The 19,068-nt window shown below is 36.1% G+C and overlaps 1 protein-coding gene across 1 annotated transcript; it reads left to right on the plus strand.

Moving 5' to 3' along the window:
- Positions 1 to 979: 979 nt before the first annotated feature.
- Positions 980 to 5,392, plus strand: LOC149078201 (uncharacterized). Its single transcript, XM_089242109.1, has one exon. It carries the CDS (start codon positions 980 to 982, stop codon positions 5,390 to 5,392), a length of 4,413 nt encoding a protein of 1,470 aa, XP_089098235.1.
- The last annotated feature ends 13,676 nt before the right edge of the window (positions 5,393 to 19,068 follow it).

The raw sequence follows: 19,068 nt of genomic DNA on the forward strand, positions 1-19,068 counted from the left end.
CCTTGAAACGGCGGAAGCGGTCGCCATTTCAACCGCAACAGAGAAGAAGAAGAAACATAAATTATTTTTCTTTATCGAAACTTTACTAGGGACAATATATTTTCGGTCTCTGTCGTATTTCTGCAATAAACCCGTGCTCATTTACCAATTTATTTGAAATTTTGAATGAAAGATTTTGTGACGTTACGAACCCTCCATTCCGACGATCTCTCACCAGAACGAGGGAGAAGAAAAACGGAAACGGAGGAAAGAAAAGACCCAAGGGGGGTGAAGAAAGGAGACGCTTGATTGGGGGGAGGAGAAAAAGAAAGTCAGACGGAGGAGAGCGACTTTCGGGACCGAAGGAGAAGGTCATGGACTTGGACAGTCCGAGGAAACTTAATCATTTTATTAATCGTCTCAATTTGTATATAGCGTTATAATTGTACCATGTCTTAAGGAATATAATACATTATCTTTGTTCTGAAACTTCGTCTCACTCGCGTGGCTTTTTTTGATTCAATTACTACGAAACCAACGAACCAGTGGGGTCAGCTGGCCTCACAACAAAATGGCGCGTGTCGACAGGATAAAAATGTGACGGAGTGAAGTTGGTGATATGCTATACTTTCCAGTGGTGTAGTGCCGAACTTTGCAATTGAGAGCATCCCGAACATTCAGCGCACATGGTAGTGAACATTCAGCGCACATGGTAGTGAACATTCAGCGAACATTGTAGTGAACATTCAGCGCACATGGTATTGGACATGCTGTGGTCATAAGTGATAATGACGTGGTGGAAGTATTACGGCGTGATGGCTGTGACAACGATGGAACTGGGTGAGTACCGCATGGTTTTTCTCCTTTCGTGAGCGTTTACTCGTGTTAGTGTTTGTCGAGAGCCTTTATCTGTAACGTTTAATTTTTAAGTTTAGTTTTGGGAGTTATCATTTTATTTTGTTCTGTTGTTTTGGTTCTATAATTCTGGGAAACTTGCATAATGGCGGGTAAGAGAGGTAGGCGTCGTAAGTCAAGTAGAGTCGACGAAGATATGCAAGAATTCGATGGAAATGTGGGAGACAGAACCAATGGGTCTATTGAGGAGACAATGGAACGGGATAGAACAAGGGAACGTGATTCGGAAGCCCGAATCCTGGAGCTAAAAATTCGGTTACAAAGAGAGCAAAATGTGGGTCGGGAGATGGAAGTAGAGCTGGAAAAGATCAGGATGGAGCGATTGGGTAAAGAATCGTCCATGGAAAATCCATCTGGCTCAAGCACTAACAACGTAGAGAGAAAAGTTGATATGATGGGCCAATTTGTCAGACTAATTAAGGAATCATCGGGAAGGTGTCCCAAAAGTCCGATTGAGGTGATAGGATTTTTTGAAACCTTGGAAAGAAATTTTTTGACATTTTCTGTGCCGGAAGAGTTAAAGAGCAAAGTGTTACTCTGTTTATTGGAAGCAGGATTAGCGAATCATGTTTACAGAAAATTGGATAGTGAGGAGATAATGAATTTTAACTTAGTTAAAAATACGATTTTCGAAGAACTAAGAGTTTCTCCAGAAAACCTAAGACAGGAATTTAATTCCTTAAGGAAACTAAATCATGAATCTTTTTTCCAGTTTGCCACGAAAATAGAACGATATTTGCGTTATTATATACAGAGTAGGCATGTCGAAACATTGGAAGACCTTACACAGTTGTTAACTGCTGACAAGTTGAAGGATTGTCTACAACCAGAGGTTAGGTCACACATATTACAACAGGAGGGGCAGGGTACACTAACAGCCCATGAAATAGCGCAAAAGGCCGATATTTTCACTAATTCGATTTCGTACACAAACATTCACAACACGATTCCTAAACAACCATTTTCCAGTAACAAAAATTTCAAATCTACATCCACCCTCAAAAATCTATTAAAAAAATGCTATATTTGTAATTCCACAGCACATATTGCAAGATTTTGTTCTAAGAGAAAAACAGGTGCAAAGGGGGGTACGGCAGAGGAAGAAGGGCATTCTAGAGATGACTTGGTTGCAAGGGTCAGTGTTGGCTTGAGAACAATGGAGCTGCCGCTCAAGGCGGAAGATATTCCTTTGACGCTGAAGAATGTCGTTGTGGCTAGTGCCGAAGGGGAGGCAGAATTCAGGTTGGACTCGGGTGCCGACATCACTTGTATTCGTCAAGGACTGATGGGGGAAGAAAAGGAACCAGTGAAGGGTTTTGTCCGCTTATACGGTGCCTTCGGGGACAGTATACGAGTACCTTTGAAAGTTCTAAAGTTGAGAATAGCTGAGAGAGGGCTACAGTCCGGAGACAATGGGATAGAGACCACCTGTGCTATTGCCCCAAAGCTAAGTAGAGAGGGTCTTCTTTCTCTGGGGGATTTCAATGCATTAGCTATACGACACAAAGAAATTTTTCCGTCGTCCGAGGGGAACGTGCACGTTGGTCAAGTAACAACGCGTTCGCAAAGAAAGAAAGAGGTGGCGGTGACCAATTTAGAGGAAGTCGTTTTACCACCCACCGAAAAACAACAGGAAGAAGAGATGTCAATGAGGGGATCCGATTGTGACAGGGGACAGAGACAAGAGGGTTTAGGAGACATAAATGAGCAGGCGAATTCCGCGAAATCGGAGGGAGAACGCTTGAAAGAAGAACAACGGGAAGACGATAGTTTGAAGGGACCATTCCAGATGGCTGACAGAGGGAAAGAAGGTTTTGTGATCATGGATGGTTATCTTTACCATCGTGAATACGTACAGGATACTGTAATCTGTCAACTGGTTTTGCCGACGAATCGAAGAAAAAGGGTTTTAGAAATAGCACATAAAGCTGTTTTTGCTGGTCATTATGGTTTCCGAAAAACGTTGGAAAGAATAAAACTTTCTTTTTTTTGGCCTGGGATGAAGGCAGAAGTGAGAGAGTATTGTGATCGCTGTCAGGAGTGTCAATTGAGAAGAAAAATAACTAGATACGACCGTATACCCATAACAAAGGTGGAAAGACCCGAAAAGGTTTGGTCGGTAATTAATGTTGATTGTATAGGCGAAATTTCTCCTCCATCGTCAAGGGGGCATAAATATGTTCTTACGATTATTGATCAACATTCACGATACGCAGAAGCAGTGTGTTTACGATCTTTGTCTGCAAAGGCTACTTGTGACGCACTTTTGACTATTTTTCAGAAATATGGTATCCCTGATGTTATTGCCTCCGACCAAGGAACAAATTTCACTGGTGCACTCACAGTTAAATTCGAAGAGGTATTAGGTATATCTCCCAGATTTAGTACTCCAGGTTATCCTCAGAGTTCAGGATTGGTTGAGAGATATAACCAGACTCTGAAAAATATGATACATTTTGAATTGAGGAAGAACCCAAGGGATTGGGATAAATGCATTCCATTTTGTGTCTGGGCTTATAATGAGGTACCCAATAGCACTATTGGATACGCACCGTTCGAAATGATGTTTGGGCGAAAACCCAGAGGAGTGTTAAATTTGTTGAAAAATGTTATGACCAATGCATTACCTTTACCAACGGGAACTACTAAAAGTGCAAGTGAATATTTAATAGAACTTAAATCGAGATTGGAAGAAATAGCCGAAAATGCACATATTAATGCTGAGGTAAATCAACAAAAATATGTTAAGTACCATAACAGAGGGACTAGGCTCAAACAATTCAAGGAAGGGGACCAAGTAATAGTTTTGGCTCCGGATTCTACCAATAAACTTTTCGCCAGATGGCAAGGTCCTGTAACAATTTTGGGAAGAGTCAAACAGAACAGTTATATTGTTGAAATGCCAAATGGGGGTCAGAGAACTTTTCATGCCAATAAACTGAGAGAATTCAAGGTAACGTGTGATGTGGTTGGAGTAATTTTTCAGGAGGATACTGATTTTGGTGAAATTAAAGAAGCCCCAAGGGAGCAAATATCAGCTGACGAGTATGGGAAGGGGGTCTTAAAAAATGATAATTTATCAAAAACCCAGGAAGAACAATTAAGGAAACTACTGGGAGAATTTCCGGATTTCTTTTCAGGAAAAATTGGGAAAAGCAAAATAGGACAACATGAAATTAAATTGAAACCAGGTAGTCAACTTAAAACGTTACATCGCTATAAGGTTCCAATTCCAATGCAAGATAAGGTAGAGGGACAAATAGAAGAATTATTGCAACTGGATTTGATCGAACCGTGCGATGCAGAATTCAGCCATCCTATTGTATGCGTAGTTAAGAACGATGGTGGGATGAGGTTGTGTTGCGATTATAGAATGATCAATGCCCATACACTACCAAGTGAATATCCAATGCAACACATCCCAAACTTGTTAGCAAAGGTTGGAAGGGCAAATTTTATTTCAACAATCGATTGTCAGAGAGGGTACTGGCAGTTACCCATGCACGTAAACAGTCGTAAATATACTTCTTTTTCGTCGCATAGTGGCCAATTTCAGTGGAAGGTTATGCCGTTCGGATTGTCAGGTGCAGGTGCTAGTTTTCAGAGAACAATGAACGTCATCCTAGCGAAACATAAAAAGTACGCTGACGCTTATCTAGATGATATTGCAGTGTATAGTCAGACATGGGAATCGCACCTTGTGCATTTAAGAGCAGTGCTGACTGAACTTGAAGGTAACGGCTGGACGGGTAATGCAGGAAAATGTAAATTTGGGAAACGTAAAGTTAAATTTTTAGGGCATATTGTAGGATCACAAACTCAAGCTCCTGATCCAGAAAAGTTAAGTGCAATTAAGGAACTAGATCGTCCGAAAACTAAATCCCAAGTTAAAAGCATGTTAGGGTTGTTTGGTTATTACAGAGAATTTGTGTCTAATTATGCCGAAATAGCGCGTCCTCTAACTGAATTAACTCAGAAAAAACAACCGGAAAAAGTTACTTGGGGAAACAAGGAGGAAAGTGCATTTCAGATGCTCAAGGAGAAATTGTGTAATTCTCCTATATTAATGGCTCCAGTTATTGGGAGAGGTTATTATTTAACCTGCGACGCAAGTCAACACAGCGTTGGTGTGTGTTTGAGCCAGATGGATGATAGCAATATTGAGAGACCAGTAGCATTTGCTAGTAAAAAATTAACGCACACTCAAAGCAAATGGCCTGCAATTCATAGGGAAGCGTACGCTATAATATATGGACTCAAAAAATTCGAAGAATGGATTTTCGGCGAGAGGATAACGGTAATATCGGATCACGATCCGTTGTCTTTCTTGTCCAATTGTTCTCCTCAAAACTCTAAGTTACAGAGATGGGTTTTAGCTTTACAAAATTATAATATAGTAATTGAACATAGAGCGGGAAGTCGCATACCGCATGTTGACGCTCTATCCAGACTTGAAAGGATAGATAAACAATGGCTCTCGGGGAATGCTGAGGCGTAGACATGCTTCACGGGGGGGATTGCCAAAGGTGCTTTCTCCGAAGCAAAGCTGTAGCGAAAAAAAAAAGAAAAAAAAAAGGAAAGACGAAGAGAAGAAGGAGGAATTCGAACTGTATTGTGAAGCTGTGATGTCATGCTCAGAACTTTAGATGTGGTGGATTGTGAATGTCCACTGAAGATGAACATTCATCTAGGTGGGGAGGTGTGACGTTACGAACCCTCCATTCCGACGATCTCTCACCAGAACGAGGGAGAAGAAAAACGGAAACGGAGGAAAGAAAAGACCCAAGGGGGGTGAAGAAAGGAGACGCTTGATTGGGGGGAGGAGAAAAAGAAAGTCAGACGGAGGAGAGCGACTTTCGGGACCGAAGGAGAAGGTCATGGACTTGGACAGTCCGAGGAAACTTAATCATTTTATTAATCGTCTCAATTTGTATATAGCGTTATAATTGTACCATGTCTTAAGGAATATAATACATTATCTTTGTTCTGAAACTTCGTCTCACTCGCGTGGCTTTTTTTGATTCAATTACTACGAAACCAACGGACCAGTGGGGTCAGCTGGCCTCACAGATTTATAAGAAGAATAATACAGTGTTTTGTTACCTGAAAAACAGGTTTGACTATATGGTTTTTGTTTTGTGGGCCCTTGTAATTTGTGGCTTCACTAGGTAGTCCACTGACAAATTTTAAAGTGTAAAACACTTGAGAAATTTACGATGAGATGGCACGTGCAGAACAGAATGGAAAAACTGTGAACAGCCGCCAAATCTCGAGCACGTACGACAGCTTTTCGATACCGATCAACGACACTTATTATAAGAGCAATAAAATTTCATAATTTCTGGCAGAAATTTCCTTTGTCCGGGATTTCAATTCTGAGTGTGCGTGATACTCAAGACCTAGATTTTCTCTGCTTACCAGCTGTTGAATTTTTTTTTTTTTTTTTGCTCAGTCGAAAGCTGATAAAGCTGGTAAAATAATGATTTCTCACGTAACCCAACAGGACCCCTAGGCTGCGATCTTTGGGGAAGGGGTATGCATCGAGGCCTCTCTACATAGTGAAATTTATAACTTGAACGAAGCAAAAAGTTATAAGAATCGTTTCGGTCCAAGGCTGGAGTCCTGTCCATTGGTAAAATCATGAAAAATGAAGATTCTTTTCTTTTCGTTGTGGGACATTGTACTAGTGAATTCAATGCAGTAAAAGTGCAAAGATACATAAAAACGCTAAATGAATTAGATAACGTTTGACGAAGAGCTCATCCAATAATGTACTTTTGAACGGTACAAAATTGGTACTGGAAAAAAGCAAGAACCATGATAAAACATCTGTTCCCTCAATATTAATGAAGAACATAAGAACAGTCTCTTGCAGAATGTTTTGCAATCATATTAGTGAAATATCTCTATAGTAGTCAAAATGAACGATACCGTCGTTCTAGGTATAACTTCGTTTTAGCACTAAAATGGGAACCCTAGAACATTTATATTTTAAACATTTGAGCTCCTTAACATGAGGATTAGAGAAACGAAATTTCAACATTTTGAGATACACCGTTTGGGTGTAATCGCATGTCAAAGTAGGTTTTCGATCAAAATGATCGCTCCCGTCGTTCTGGTGTTAAAACAATTTATTTCGGATCTTTTTGTGGATGCATCCAGTATTGTCAGCTGATTTAACCCTTTGAGACCCTGCATGAACAAATATACAGATTGCTTTTCCCCCACTGTAGAATATTTTTTGAACCTCAGAGAGATAAGCCCTAACTTGAAGAATTGTGTATGTTCTTCAGTTGGAAATATGGTGAATATGAACTTTGGTGAGCTTTCGTCAGAGGGCAACACATAACGTTGAACTTTCAGGGGGGGTTGTTAAGATGACTTCCAGGAGAAAATGCCTCCGGAAAAAGCTTGTTTTATCACATGAAATTTACCAACAAAATTTTGAAAACACAACTGTATGTGAAGATGAATATACCTTGCATCAAGTTGGCTAAAAATATTTGAATGTGTTGAATTATTTCTTTGTTTATTAAGCTCCGTAATTCGACAAGAAAATTCAAAAAAGATTTGAAGACATTCATGTTCTTAATGTATTGTTTTAATGTAAAAACCGAAAAAACATCTTGAAAATTCGAAAAAAAAGAATGTTCGGGTATGAAAGGTTTAAAAGACGTACTATTCTGGTAAAAGAATTATTGCTATACTATTACGGATAGGAAAAGAAATTCATATATGTAAATACACAAAAATTTATAGTCTTTTACTGACGTTTTCCCTCACAATCTCTAGATTTCGTTGACTGTAAACAATTCCATTAGGATCAGAGAAGCGAATGGAATAAAATACATCAGCTCTTACCCGAAAAATATCCACGTGAAAAAACAAAAACAAAATAAAAGAACAGGAAAATCAGATAATGACTGCTGCCGTTTCCATTGAATACTGGAGAGGGAGGTACCCAGGACAGCTGTAATGGACAGCAACAGAAACACACCCTTTTCCTCTGCCGCTTTCATTTTATATCTCGCAAAAGCATCTGCAGAAGTTGACTCTTATTATGGGCGAACAAATACTCTTCTATCTCATATCCATGCCTTTCCTCCCCCTCTCATCTGGGAAAAGTTGATTCTAAAATGACCTGTCAAATGACTATTTCAGTTAATTAAAAGCCAGCGATATTCTTTGCATCACTTGTATCGTGTTGCCAAATGTCACAAAAGTATGGGTTTCTAGGGATTAGTGATGCTTTATTAAATAAGTGCTTCGGGGCATTTAGTAATTTTCAGAACAATGCCCACATTGTTGTATAATATCATAGGAAAATTGAGGACAAAAATTAAATATCCATGAGCGTCATGGTTTTTAAATATTACATGATTTATGCTTTTATTTTATATATATATATATTTTTATATAAGTACTAGTAATCAGTAACATTAGTTTATATGTTGAGGTACATGTTAGAAGTACGAAAGCCTGGATAACAAGCGGAGATCGAGATGTTGTTCGAAAAGAAAATTCACGTTCCTCTGTGGGGAATCGAACCACCAATCTCTCACTGTCCGGGAAAGTGTTCTAACCATTGAACTACAGAGGACAGACATTTTCAATCCTTAGAGCATATGTATGAATGTTGAACGGGACTGCGCATGGACAGCCTCCAAGCTCAGCTAATAGCCCTTACGACGTTAGCCCCCAGATGGCGACATATAGAGAGAAACGATGTCACTCTCCGCTTTTCATACGAAGTACGAAAGCCTGGATAACAGGCCTGGATAACAAAGCCTGGTTATCCAGGCTTTCGTACTTCGTATGAAAAGCGGAGAGTGACATCGTTTCGCTCTAAATCATGTTAGAGTAAAAAAATAGATGCAGTAAAAAATCAATAACATGGATATATGATTTCATTAATAGCTAATAAAGCATATTCTGACAAAATAAACAACAAATTGAGTAATAATTATCCAAATGCCTGGATTACTTTGGAAATGAGTCTCAACAGATGAAAAATATTCATTAAAAAAATGTATTTAGAGGGCGACCATGTTCTTAATTTTTTCAATTAAATAAATCCTTCGTTATATATTTTTTTAATATAAAATGATCAAAAATATTAAAATTATAAAGAAACAAATTATACAATCATTTTCATTCATTTTTTTTTTTAATATTTTCAGGATAGCCAAAATCAAAATGAAATCCTATTAATAAATGGAACAACTTCTCTTATTCTCTTTTATGTTAGTTTCCTAATTTCTTCTACAATTATCTAATTATTTTATTGTTATTTTTCATTATTTACGGTATTATTGTTTTTTGTAATTTAATAGTTAATGGTTATGGGTTACCTCTTTATTCGATTTCTCAATATTTTTAACATTTTTGTGTCTGTAGTTGTGATTTAATCCAATTTTTCTCTTAATAATTATTTGTTAATTTGGTTATTTACATCATTTTACGTATTTTGGAATTTCTAGCTGATTTCGGTATTATTTCTACATTAATCTTTTATTTGTTTTATAATATTTTTATTGGCATTCCTTTTTTATTTTTAAATGTTTTTTATTATAATGATATATATTTTAATATTTTATCTATCATTAGTTTAATATTGCTACGGTGTCATTATTTATCTGTTTTTCCATTCTTATTGTTGTTGTACCCATTTATTTCTGTAAAATAAAGATACATAACTTTTTATTTGGTTAATATGAAAGTATAAGAAACTGTGACACATTTTTGAAACAAATACATTAGTTTATATAAATAACGGATGTAAGCATATTTGTCTAAAAATGTGTCTTGCTGTTTCGTTGGATAGTTATTATTATCTTCATATTCGTATGTACACTACATTTGTAAACTAATTTAATAGATGATTATAATTTTTTTTGTTTGTCTCGTTCCCGTTTTTTTTATTATATTTAATTCAAACCTTTGTGCATCTGAATATTGCTCAACATCAAATTACAGTTATTGAACATATTATACAGCAAAATGCAAAATGTTTTCTACATTAGGAGTCAGTTTTTTTGTTGTTGAATAAATGCAACTTAATTGTTTTCAAATAATGCTCTTTGTTGTATCATATAACTGAACGTTTATCTTTATCTAAAAGTAAAGTTATTTATTATAATTTATAATTTTGTTTATAAAATTGAAGATTGATTATGTCTAAAAGTCTAAAAATAAAAATATGCAAAAATTTTTTAATTAAATACATGCAAAAAATTTTTAATTAAAAAATATGCAAAATTTTTAAAAAGAAAATTACAGAAAACGTTTAAAAAATACAGAAAAAAATGTCTAAATAGAAAAATAAATAAAAAGTTTGAAAATAAAAACATACAAAATTTCAAATAGGAAATATACAAATCTTTTAAGAGTAAAAATATGCAAAATGTTTAGAAATAACAATGTAGAAAATGTCTAAAAAATGAAAAATGCAGGAAATTCGAAAAATAATTCCATAAAACATCTATGTATGTGCGCAGTGTCTTGATGTTTCCTAACTAGACACATTTGACATGAAACCTGCAAGAGAAACCGCTTTGGAAAATATTATTGAGAATCCACTCAATGAAAGTGTAGTTATACCATACGATCCAATAGTCTCACTTCAGATGAAGCCGATTCTCAAAAAGTACAGCCATAGGTGTGCCTATACTAAAAACGTTTGTTTCAAATTCCCTAAAGATGCTATACCCCAGAATAAACAATGGGACACTTATTATATTTCATGTGGTGATTTCCCGCTTGGCTATATAGGACAAACACGAGACCTATAAAAACTGGATAAAATGAACCTGCTCGCTGTGTTAAAAATCAAGAATGTGAAAGATCGACCATCGCCGCTCACTGCTAGCAAGAGGGCCATAGATTCAAATTTAAGGAAGCGAGAGTTTTCACAAAGTGAAATCCACAGCCGATTTAGACTTCTACAAAGGCACATACATCCGGGCCTTTAAAAATAAGTTAGTAAACTACAGTAAACCAACACCACCGATCGCATCGCCATGGCTTAAATTCATTACAAGCGGGAATATACAGAAAATTCGAATAAACACATCGGATAGCTCCATTTCGCAAGCAGCCAATCACGTAGTTGCAAAAGACTTACATGCAGGCGCTTCGCTTCATTTTTGCCACGACGTTTGACTTAAACAGACATCGTTTTTTCGTTCTGTTGAGCAACTGAGATTGAAGATTTGCACCTCAATCCAGGTGGGAAACTCGGTCAGCGCGATAATCTTATCCTCTGAAGGCGACACCCATAGCGTGTCGAAATGCATTAGGAAATTTTTAGTATTTCTTGGCTCTTCGTTGCTTCTTTCCCGCCTTATTTGTTGACGATTTTTTCAGTAGACATATTTATGCTCCTTTGAAGTTATCTATTTGTTCCTTGCAAAAATAAAAACATTTGCTTCAAAGAAGAAGAAGAAGATAAAGAAAAACAAATCATTCTAATAAGAGAAAAATTCCGGAAATGAAAATTCTCAAAGAAACCCCAAAAATTGATTTTTAAAAATTTAGAACTTCAAAAGTAAATTTTAAAAGTTTTCTCTTAGTCTGTCTCGATTTATTTTATACATGAAATTGAAGCAAAACAAAATTGTAAAATCGAAATAGGAACTTTAAATATACTCACATCACAAGTGATGTGAATATAAATAATTATAAATTGTATACTAAAGCACATATAAATTTTCGTGGAATGTTTTTATAAGGAAAAATAATTATTTGTCTTAAAATTAATATTCATTTCGTACACTGAATAGTTTTTCTATGTTATCTCGCTTAAATTCACTGATAACATTCCATAACAAGTACATAAGTACAAAATATTAAGTTAATGTTTTAATAGCATTTCTCTATTTTCACGGTTTTATCTATAGAATAAATTTTCTTCCTTCTATATATTCAAAATACAGGAAAGGTGACGAGAATGATAAATAAGAGCTTTCTACCGATGCCGTTTTAAAACATATCTAGTCAATTTCACGAGATATCTGAAGCAATCGGAGGAATGTATTTATCTAATGCATAATTGAAGATGCATCCTTACATCCGAAAACATCACATTTCTGATATGAATTATTCAAAATCGGATCTTGCTAGTTATTCTGACTGCAAATAGATGTAAAATCCGACTTAATAAAACGGTTTCGAAGCAGCTGTTATGCGAGCAAGCTAACAACATAAAAGATTTGAGTTTAATCTTATTTCAATTAGTTCGAAGTTTCCAGAGAGAGAGAAAGAGAGAGAGAGAGAGAACAACGGAAATATTTTTGAGAGAGATTATTGCGGATGAATTTTAGATTTTTCGGAACGAATACCGATCTCGTGATTCTGGATTCATTAATGCATGTTTTGTTTTGTAAATCACGACGATCCGAAAACGATTAGAAGTATGGGAACCATTATAGGATTTTCAAAGGGAAAATATGAGAAATCCTTCCAAACAACCAACCTTTAGTTTTTCGGAGTTTGATTAAATGAAATCTGCTCTCGCACGAGGATGACATTTGCGGACTCGAAATGAAAAATGTAATTATAAAGACTGATCAAACTTGTTGGCATACAATAATTCTTAACTCTTTGAATAACGAACACGCTGCAAACAGCAGAATGACTAGAGTTATCATACGATCCGTATTTTCGGGGACATTCCAGTAATTTTCAGTCGTTTTGGAGATATTTCCGAGATATGTCCCGTTTTCTCCGTACTTTCAATGAAACCAACTTGAATGATGATTTGTAACTATAAATATGAATATTCATCTCACATGTTAATCATGTTTTCAATGTTCTCTCGCCCCCGTGAAGTTTATATATTCAAACCCTTTCCACGGCATAACTAACTCCCCCCCCCCCCTTTTTGAAATGCCATGTCTTTAATAAAATGCTGCTTTCTTCAGATTTGCAGCAGGTGCAAACTATGGTTGCCAAAATGCCATTGGACTAAAACTCTTTTGAAGCAAATTTGACTGTTATTCATGAGATAAGATGCTCATTGCTCAATACCAAAAAGTTTTTTATTGTTCTGTAGAATAATGATCCATGGCAGATTTGTATATATTGTGTGTGTCGAGCTGAATTTTCTGTGAGATTAAGATGTTTATTAGTAAGGGAATATGTTTTTTTTTTATTGATGAAGCTGATTTAGATTTCTACAAAGGCACATATATTCGGATTTTCAAAAATAAATTAGAAAACGACAATAAAACTCAACACCACCAATCGCAGCGTCATGGCTTAAGCTCATAACTAGTAGGAATTGTATGAAACTTTTAATAGGGCAATCAAACTGCTCCATTTTGCAAGCAGCCAATCATGGCGTTATACAAGACTTACACGCAGGCGATCAGCTCCATTCTAGCCACGACGTTTGACACTTGGACAGACATATATTTTTTCTTTCCGCTGAGCAACAGAGAGTTAAGATTTGGAAAATAATATAAGTGAGATCCTCGGTCAGCGTGATAGTTTTTGATCCTCTGAAGAAGACGACACACATAACGTGTCGAAATGCATTAGGAGTTTCGTGTTTTCCTTATATTTGACTTTTTCTTCTGGGATTTTTCTGAGGATCTTCATGTAGTTTAAGAAAGCTAAATCGAGCTTCATCAAAGATTTTCCAAACCTAAGAAAACCAGTTATTTTCAATATTGATATTATTCACAGCTTTATATCCATGTTCCAAGAAACATATTTTTGTCAATTTAGCATCATTCAATAATAGGATGCGAAGATAAAATTTTAAACTTCTTCAACAAGACTGAGACTCTTGATTGACCCAGTTTCAAATCTAATCAAGTAAACAGGTAAATTATATGGGATATATAATCATTTTTTTTACAAACATATCAAATATATTTTCGAAATCATTGAAAAAAATCAATTGTCGATATGGGAGAACCAAAAAAAAAAAGGCAGAAAGTGTGTGTATTTGGGCTCTGAAAAGTTTCACAGCAACTAAGAACGAGTTTACCCTCGTATTTACGAAAATCGGTGAGTTTTGCGAATGCAAGTTTTTGCATTTTTTATAAGACCAAACGATCCAGTAGACGTAAAAGGAACCCCAAGATATATATATATATATATAAGTATAGTTGGGAACTACCTCTAAAAGAGTTTCAATACAACAATCATTCGTCCATTTTCAAACTTCCACCTCTGTTTCAGACAATAATATTTGTTTTATTTATACTTACATTCAAATGAAAATCGCTTCTGAAACTGCTACCAAAATGATATGTCATTCGCAAATAATAACAGAAATCAAAAACTAAGCACTTCAACACATAAAAATGTGAGTAGATGCCTTACGTTTACAAACGGATGAAAATAAACACCAAACGTATAATAAAAAAAAAATCAAATTTAGTTCATCTGGAGCAGTGGTAATTACTCAGGTCTTCAGGGAGTTTTCTGGGGGGGGGGGGGAGGATCCGGGTTGACAGAGAAAACTATAAACTTATTATTTCTGTAAATGGGGTCCCTAGCCTTCTTCCTATCGACCCGTAGAGGCCGTGGAACACTAAAGTTGAAAGCACCTGATGTAGAGATAAAATGCGAAAAAATGTTGAAATGGATTTTTCTTGGCCACATACTTTTACAGAACTTTCTTCTTTCAGAAAAGGGGGGGGGGAAGAACCAATAAATACAAGGATTAGGTATCTAATTAATGGGTCTGTGGTAGATGAGCACAATATTGAAGTGTGCAATGGTGGGACTTCATTTTATTTTCTCTTCGTCCCTTGTGGGTTTTTATTACAGCCAATAGAGCCAGACAAAGAACAAGAAGAAAGATATATATCTTTTTTTTGTTCTTACTTTCTGTTCATGTCTTTGCTCTAGTCTCAGGAAAGTTGTTCTTTCTCATTCCGGGAGAAGTCATTACAATTGAGCCCTTTTAGCCAATCAGTTTCTCCGCGAGATCAACTAACTTTAGATCGTACAAAAGTTATTTTAGTGTCTTGCCGGCACCCATTCGGTTTGGAAGTCTCTTCCCAGCCACCCCAGCCAATGCAATCTGCCTTCGTGTCGCTGGAAGCCGTAAGAACGAACAGCAAGATTTCCTCGCTCTCTTTCGTCCTGCTGTGCCTCGTGCAGTGGCGTAGAGAGAACGTTACGTTGGTAGAAAACTGGAGCAGAGGGCCGTAGAGTGTGATGTAGAAGAGTCGGTCGAAAACTTGGAATAAAGTTCCTTCTAGTTAATCAACGACGTCACTAATCGCATTCTTGCTGTTCGTCTTCTGGAGGTACCTTCCAAAACCATCAGCTCTTTCCTCGATCTTCCCACGCCAAATAAGGCACCAAATTAATCCCGCTGGGATGCATTCACCTTCGTTTCCATCTCGAACCGTTCCGAAAGCATTTTAAAACTTTCCATGTCTGGTGGGATTGGCGATAATAATACTAGCGCACCCTTCCTCTGATGGCTGATAACGACATTTTTCAGTGTTCCCGTTTGACTTGGAAGATTCTCTATTTTGTTTCATTATTTTCTTCCTAAGAATAAAATAGAAACAGATTCGAAACATCAATTATTAATCAAAGGTTAATGAAAAGGATGTTTTCATCTCTTTCTTCACGCGCATTAAATTACACTGGTGAACAGTTTTTAACTTTATTTTTTATAAAATGAGTGAAATAAATTTTTTTAGACTAATTTTGGGGTGCTAAATGTAAATATGATTGGTAAAAATCTCCATCACGTACAGTTTTTGCTTTGTGCATGATAGTCATTTTTTTATCGTCATCACTTTTTATCGACAAACTCGATCAGGGTATCGATGGAATTACTAGCAAATTCGCAGATGATGTGAAGCTAATGGGGGTAATCGGGAATGAAAGCGATAGGGAGTTGCTCCAGACCAACTTAGACAAGATTGCAGCATGGGCAAATGAATGGAGCATGACGTTTAGCGTAGATAAGTGCATGGTCGCTCATTTTGGTTCGAACAACCCACGGTTCTCTTACGAGTTGAATGGTGTCACTATCCCCGATGCAACTAGAGTCACCGATTTGGGAATTCTCATTGACGAGCGACTTAAGTTTTCTGAACATTGTTCAGCGGTTGTCAAAAAAGCGAATAGAATGCTTGATCTCATTTTCAAAAAGGTCTCTTCGCGTTCTCCTAAAGTCATTCTTCCGCTTTTTCGAGGCTTAGTTCGTCCTGGACTGGAGTATGCTGTAAGGTTTAGGAGACCATACCTACAGAGGGACATAGACTTGATTGAAGGGATGCAGAGAAGAGCTACGCGTGTCCTTATTGGCACACAGGGCTTGAGTTATGAAGAGAGACTTCATTTTTTGGATATGTTTACATTGGATGAACGCAGGTGTCGAGGAGATATGATCGAAGTGTTCCAAATTTTCAATGGGATGGATAGGATGGACCATGAACTTTTAGTACACCACCAATCAACTGCTTTTACAAGGGGACACCAGTATCGATTGGTGAGGGACAATGCAAGGTTATGGTGTCGCAGGGAATTTTTCTCTAATTGGGTTGTTAATAAATGGAATAGCTTACCCCCGGAGGTAGTAAATTGTAACACAATTGACACGTTTAAAAAGAAATACGATAAACATGTTGGGGTAGATCGAGAAGCTATCCATTCTTAGAATAAGACAACCATAAGTATTCTTTATGGGCATTGTATAATATTTTATCATGTGTATATATTGTTTATAATTTGTGTTAATTGCATTTTTAATGGGGTTGCTGTATTTTTTAAACATATGACATCCATATTTTTATGGGCATCTTTTTATCAGCCACCTCGTTGGGCATTTTGCCTGTTGTGGCGTTGTATTTGTATTTGTATTTTAAATACATTTTCGCAATGAGGGAACTTGCACATCTTGAAAATGGAGATAATTGACATACTATTAATAACAAATTATGAAACATTTATTACGATAGTAAATTTATCGTATTTGTACATCGTTATGCATGAAACAGCAAAAACAATTTATTCTCTCATCCATACACATATATTAGCTGTAAGTATATAGAGTACAGATGTGTATATATATATACAAGTAAAGAAAAGAAGGAAAAGATAAAATATAAGGAACAATGAGAAGGTCGTCCTCAAGGGGGAACCCCTGACATTGTTCCAGACAAGCAAAAATGTTTCTGATGATAGCTAAAACAACCATCCGTTCCCCGGACATTTTAGTCCAAAATACATGAGAAAAGAAAAGCAAATTTGAGAAAATACAAAAATGAAAATTGAAAATCACTAGGCATACACGAATAAAGCATCAGTAATAAAATAAAAAATAAAATAAAATAATGGGCACTACCAATTTCAATTCTATTATCAGTATTAAAATTCTGAAAAATATATTTTTTGGACAACTTTTAGAATTAAAAACAATAACAATGTAAATGATTCTCTGACTTCATAACGCTTAAATATCTACAGTGGCAACGGATATCCATCTTCCTTTATGGGTTTCGAACTTCACCCACGTTTTTTGGCTCGTTTGTTAATTTGTGACTCTCCAATGAAGTTGAATTTAAGGTAGGATTTTTTTGTGCACGTTTTTTTAATTTCTTTTCATGAACTACTTTGGAACACACACACTTGTATGGTGATGTCCATTATTTAATTTTATTACCAATATTTTTTTTGTGTATGTCTAGTGATTTTCAATTTTGATTTTTGTATTTTCTTTTTTCTTTCTCAGGTATTTTGGACTTCCAAAGCTTGTTTTTGCAAAAATGTCGGAGGAACGGATGTTTGTTTTAGCGATTCTATAGCTTGCCATCATCAGAAACATTTTTGTTTGTCTGGAACAATGTCGACCTCCTCACTGTTCCTTATATTTCTCTTTTTGTCCTTATCTTCAATTGTATAATTTCGAGTTACGTGTATACTGGTGCCTTGGGCGCTATACTCTGGCTTCGGAAAAAAGGACATATATATATATATATTATATATTTTTTACCCCATGCATCTTCTTTCCGCTAAAAGCAACAGTAATCACTCATCACAGATGGGTCCCACGTGTTTTGATACTGTTTCTCCATGGTGGAACCTTTCTCTTTGTTCATCACTGACTGCTTTCAGGTTATCAAGGAGGAAAAAATCAAAATGCATTTTCGAAGACATTCGATACACCAGATTTTTGTACGAACAGTGCAGTACGTTGAACAAGCTGTTGGTAATTTTCCTCTTTGTGGTTCCCTAAAAGCCCTTCCACCACACTCTTGAATGATTTCCATGTACAGTTGAATCCCGTTATAACGAACTCCAAGAGACCTAAGAAATCACCTCGTTATAATCAAATTTCGTTGTAAAGGAATTTCATGTTGTTTGCATTGTTTCTATGTAAACTTACTTGAGAGATTAGAAGTGTTCGTTAAAACGATATTTTCGTTATAACGGTATTCGTTAAAACGGGATTAGACTGCAGTGAGTTACTCTTTATCTAGAATCTCAGTGAAAATAGAAGCACTCGATATACTTTTCTTTTTTTAAGGACCTACAAATACGCCTTCTAATATTTTTGTCTCAATTACGAAAAATATTTCTTTCAATTGGGAGAAAAATGGACAAAATTACCATGGCCTTTATAATGGTTTTCTATCAGTCCAGGGAACTACGAAAGATCGATTTAGGAGTAGAAATAAAATGCTTACGATTTGGGGTCCACAAGAATTCTCTTCCAGAGAAATTTTTAGTTATTTACCCTCGAAAAGTATTTGAATTAGCAGAAATTGATTAAAAGAGCTGATAAAAGTATTTTCTTTGGGTGGCCCCTTTGCGTACACGTCTGATCAGCTCCAATTCAATGTGAAGTGGTGGCAACAAAGCATATAGCAATCTTATTTGGAATACTAATGACTCTGCGTAATATTAACTTAACTTCATTTTTTCCCTAAATGTTGTACATAAATGCAAAGCAATTATTTCTCTTTCAATTTAAGAGACTTTTGACAATGCGGTTGCGATCAGAGATAAAATCAGTGTTGCCATTTCCCAGGTATCAGGTGACAAAAAAAATCGAAATACGATATATAATTTAGTATCATTTCACACATAGTCTAAATATGCTAAGTTCAGATCCGGAATCAGCACCCAAAAACTAATCAAGCACGACCATATTTTTCCATATTATAATCAATTCAGATGAAACTTTGCTTTTTG

The sequence above is a fragment of the Pholcus phalangioides genome, unplaced genomic scaffold, assembly GCF_987345545.1.
Source record: "Pholcus phalangioides strain wild (caught in Gottingen) unplaced genomic scaffold, Ppha-v1.0 ptg000014l_1, whole genome shotgun sequence".
In the NCBI taxonomy this organism is placed as follows: domain Eukaryota; kingdom Metazoa; phylum Arthropoda; class Arachnida; order Araneae; family Pholcidae; genus Pholcus; species Pholcus phalangioides.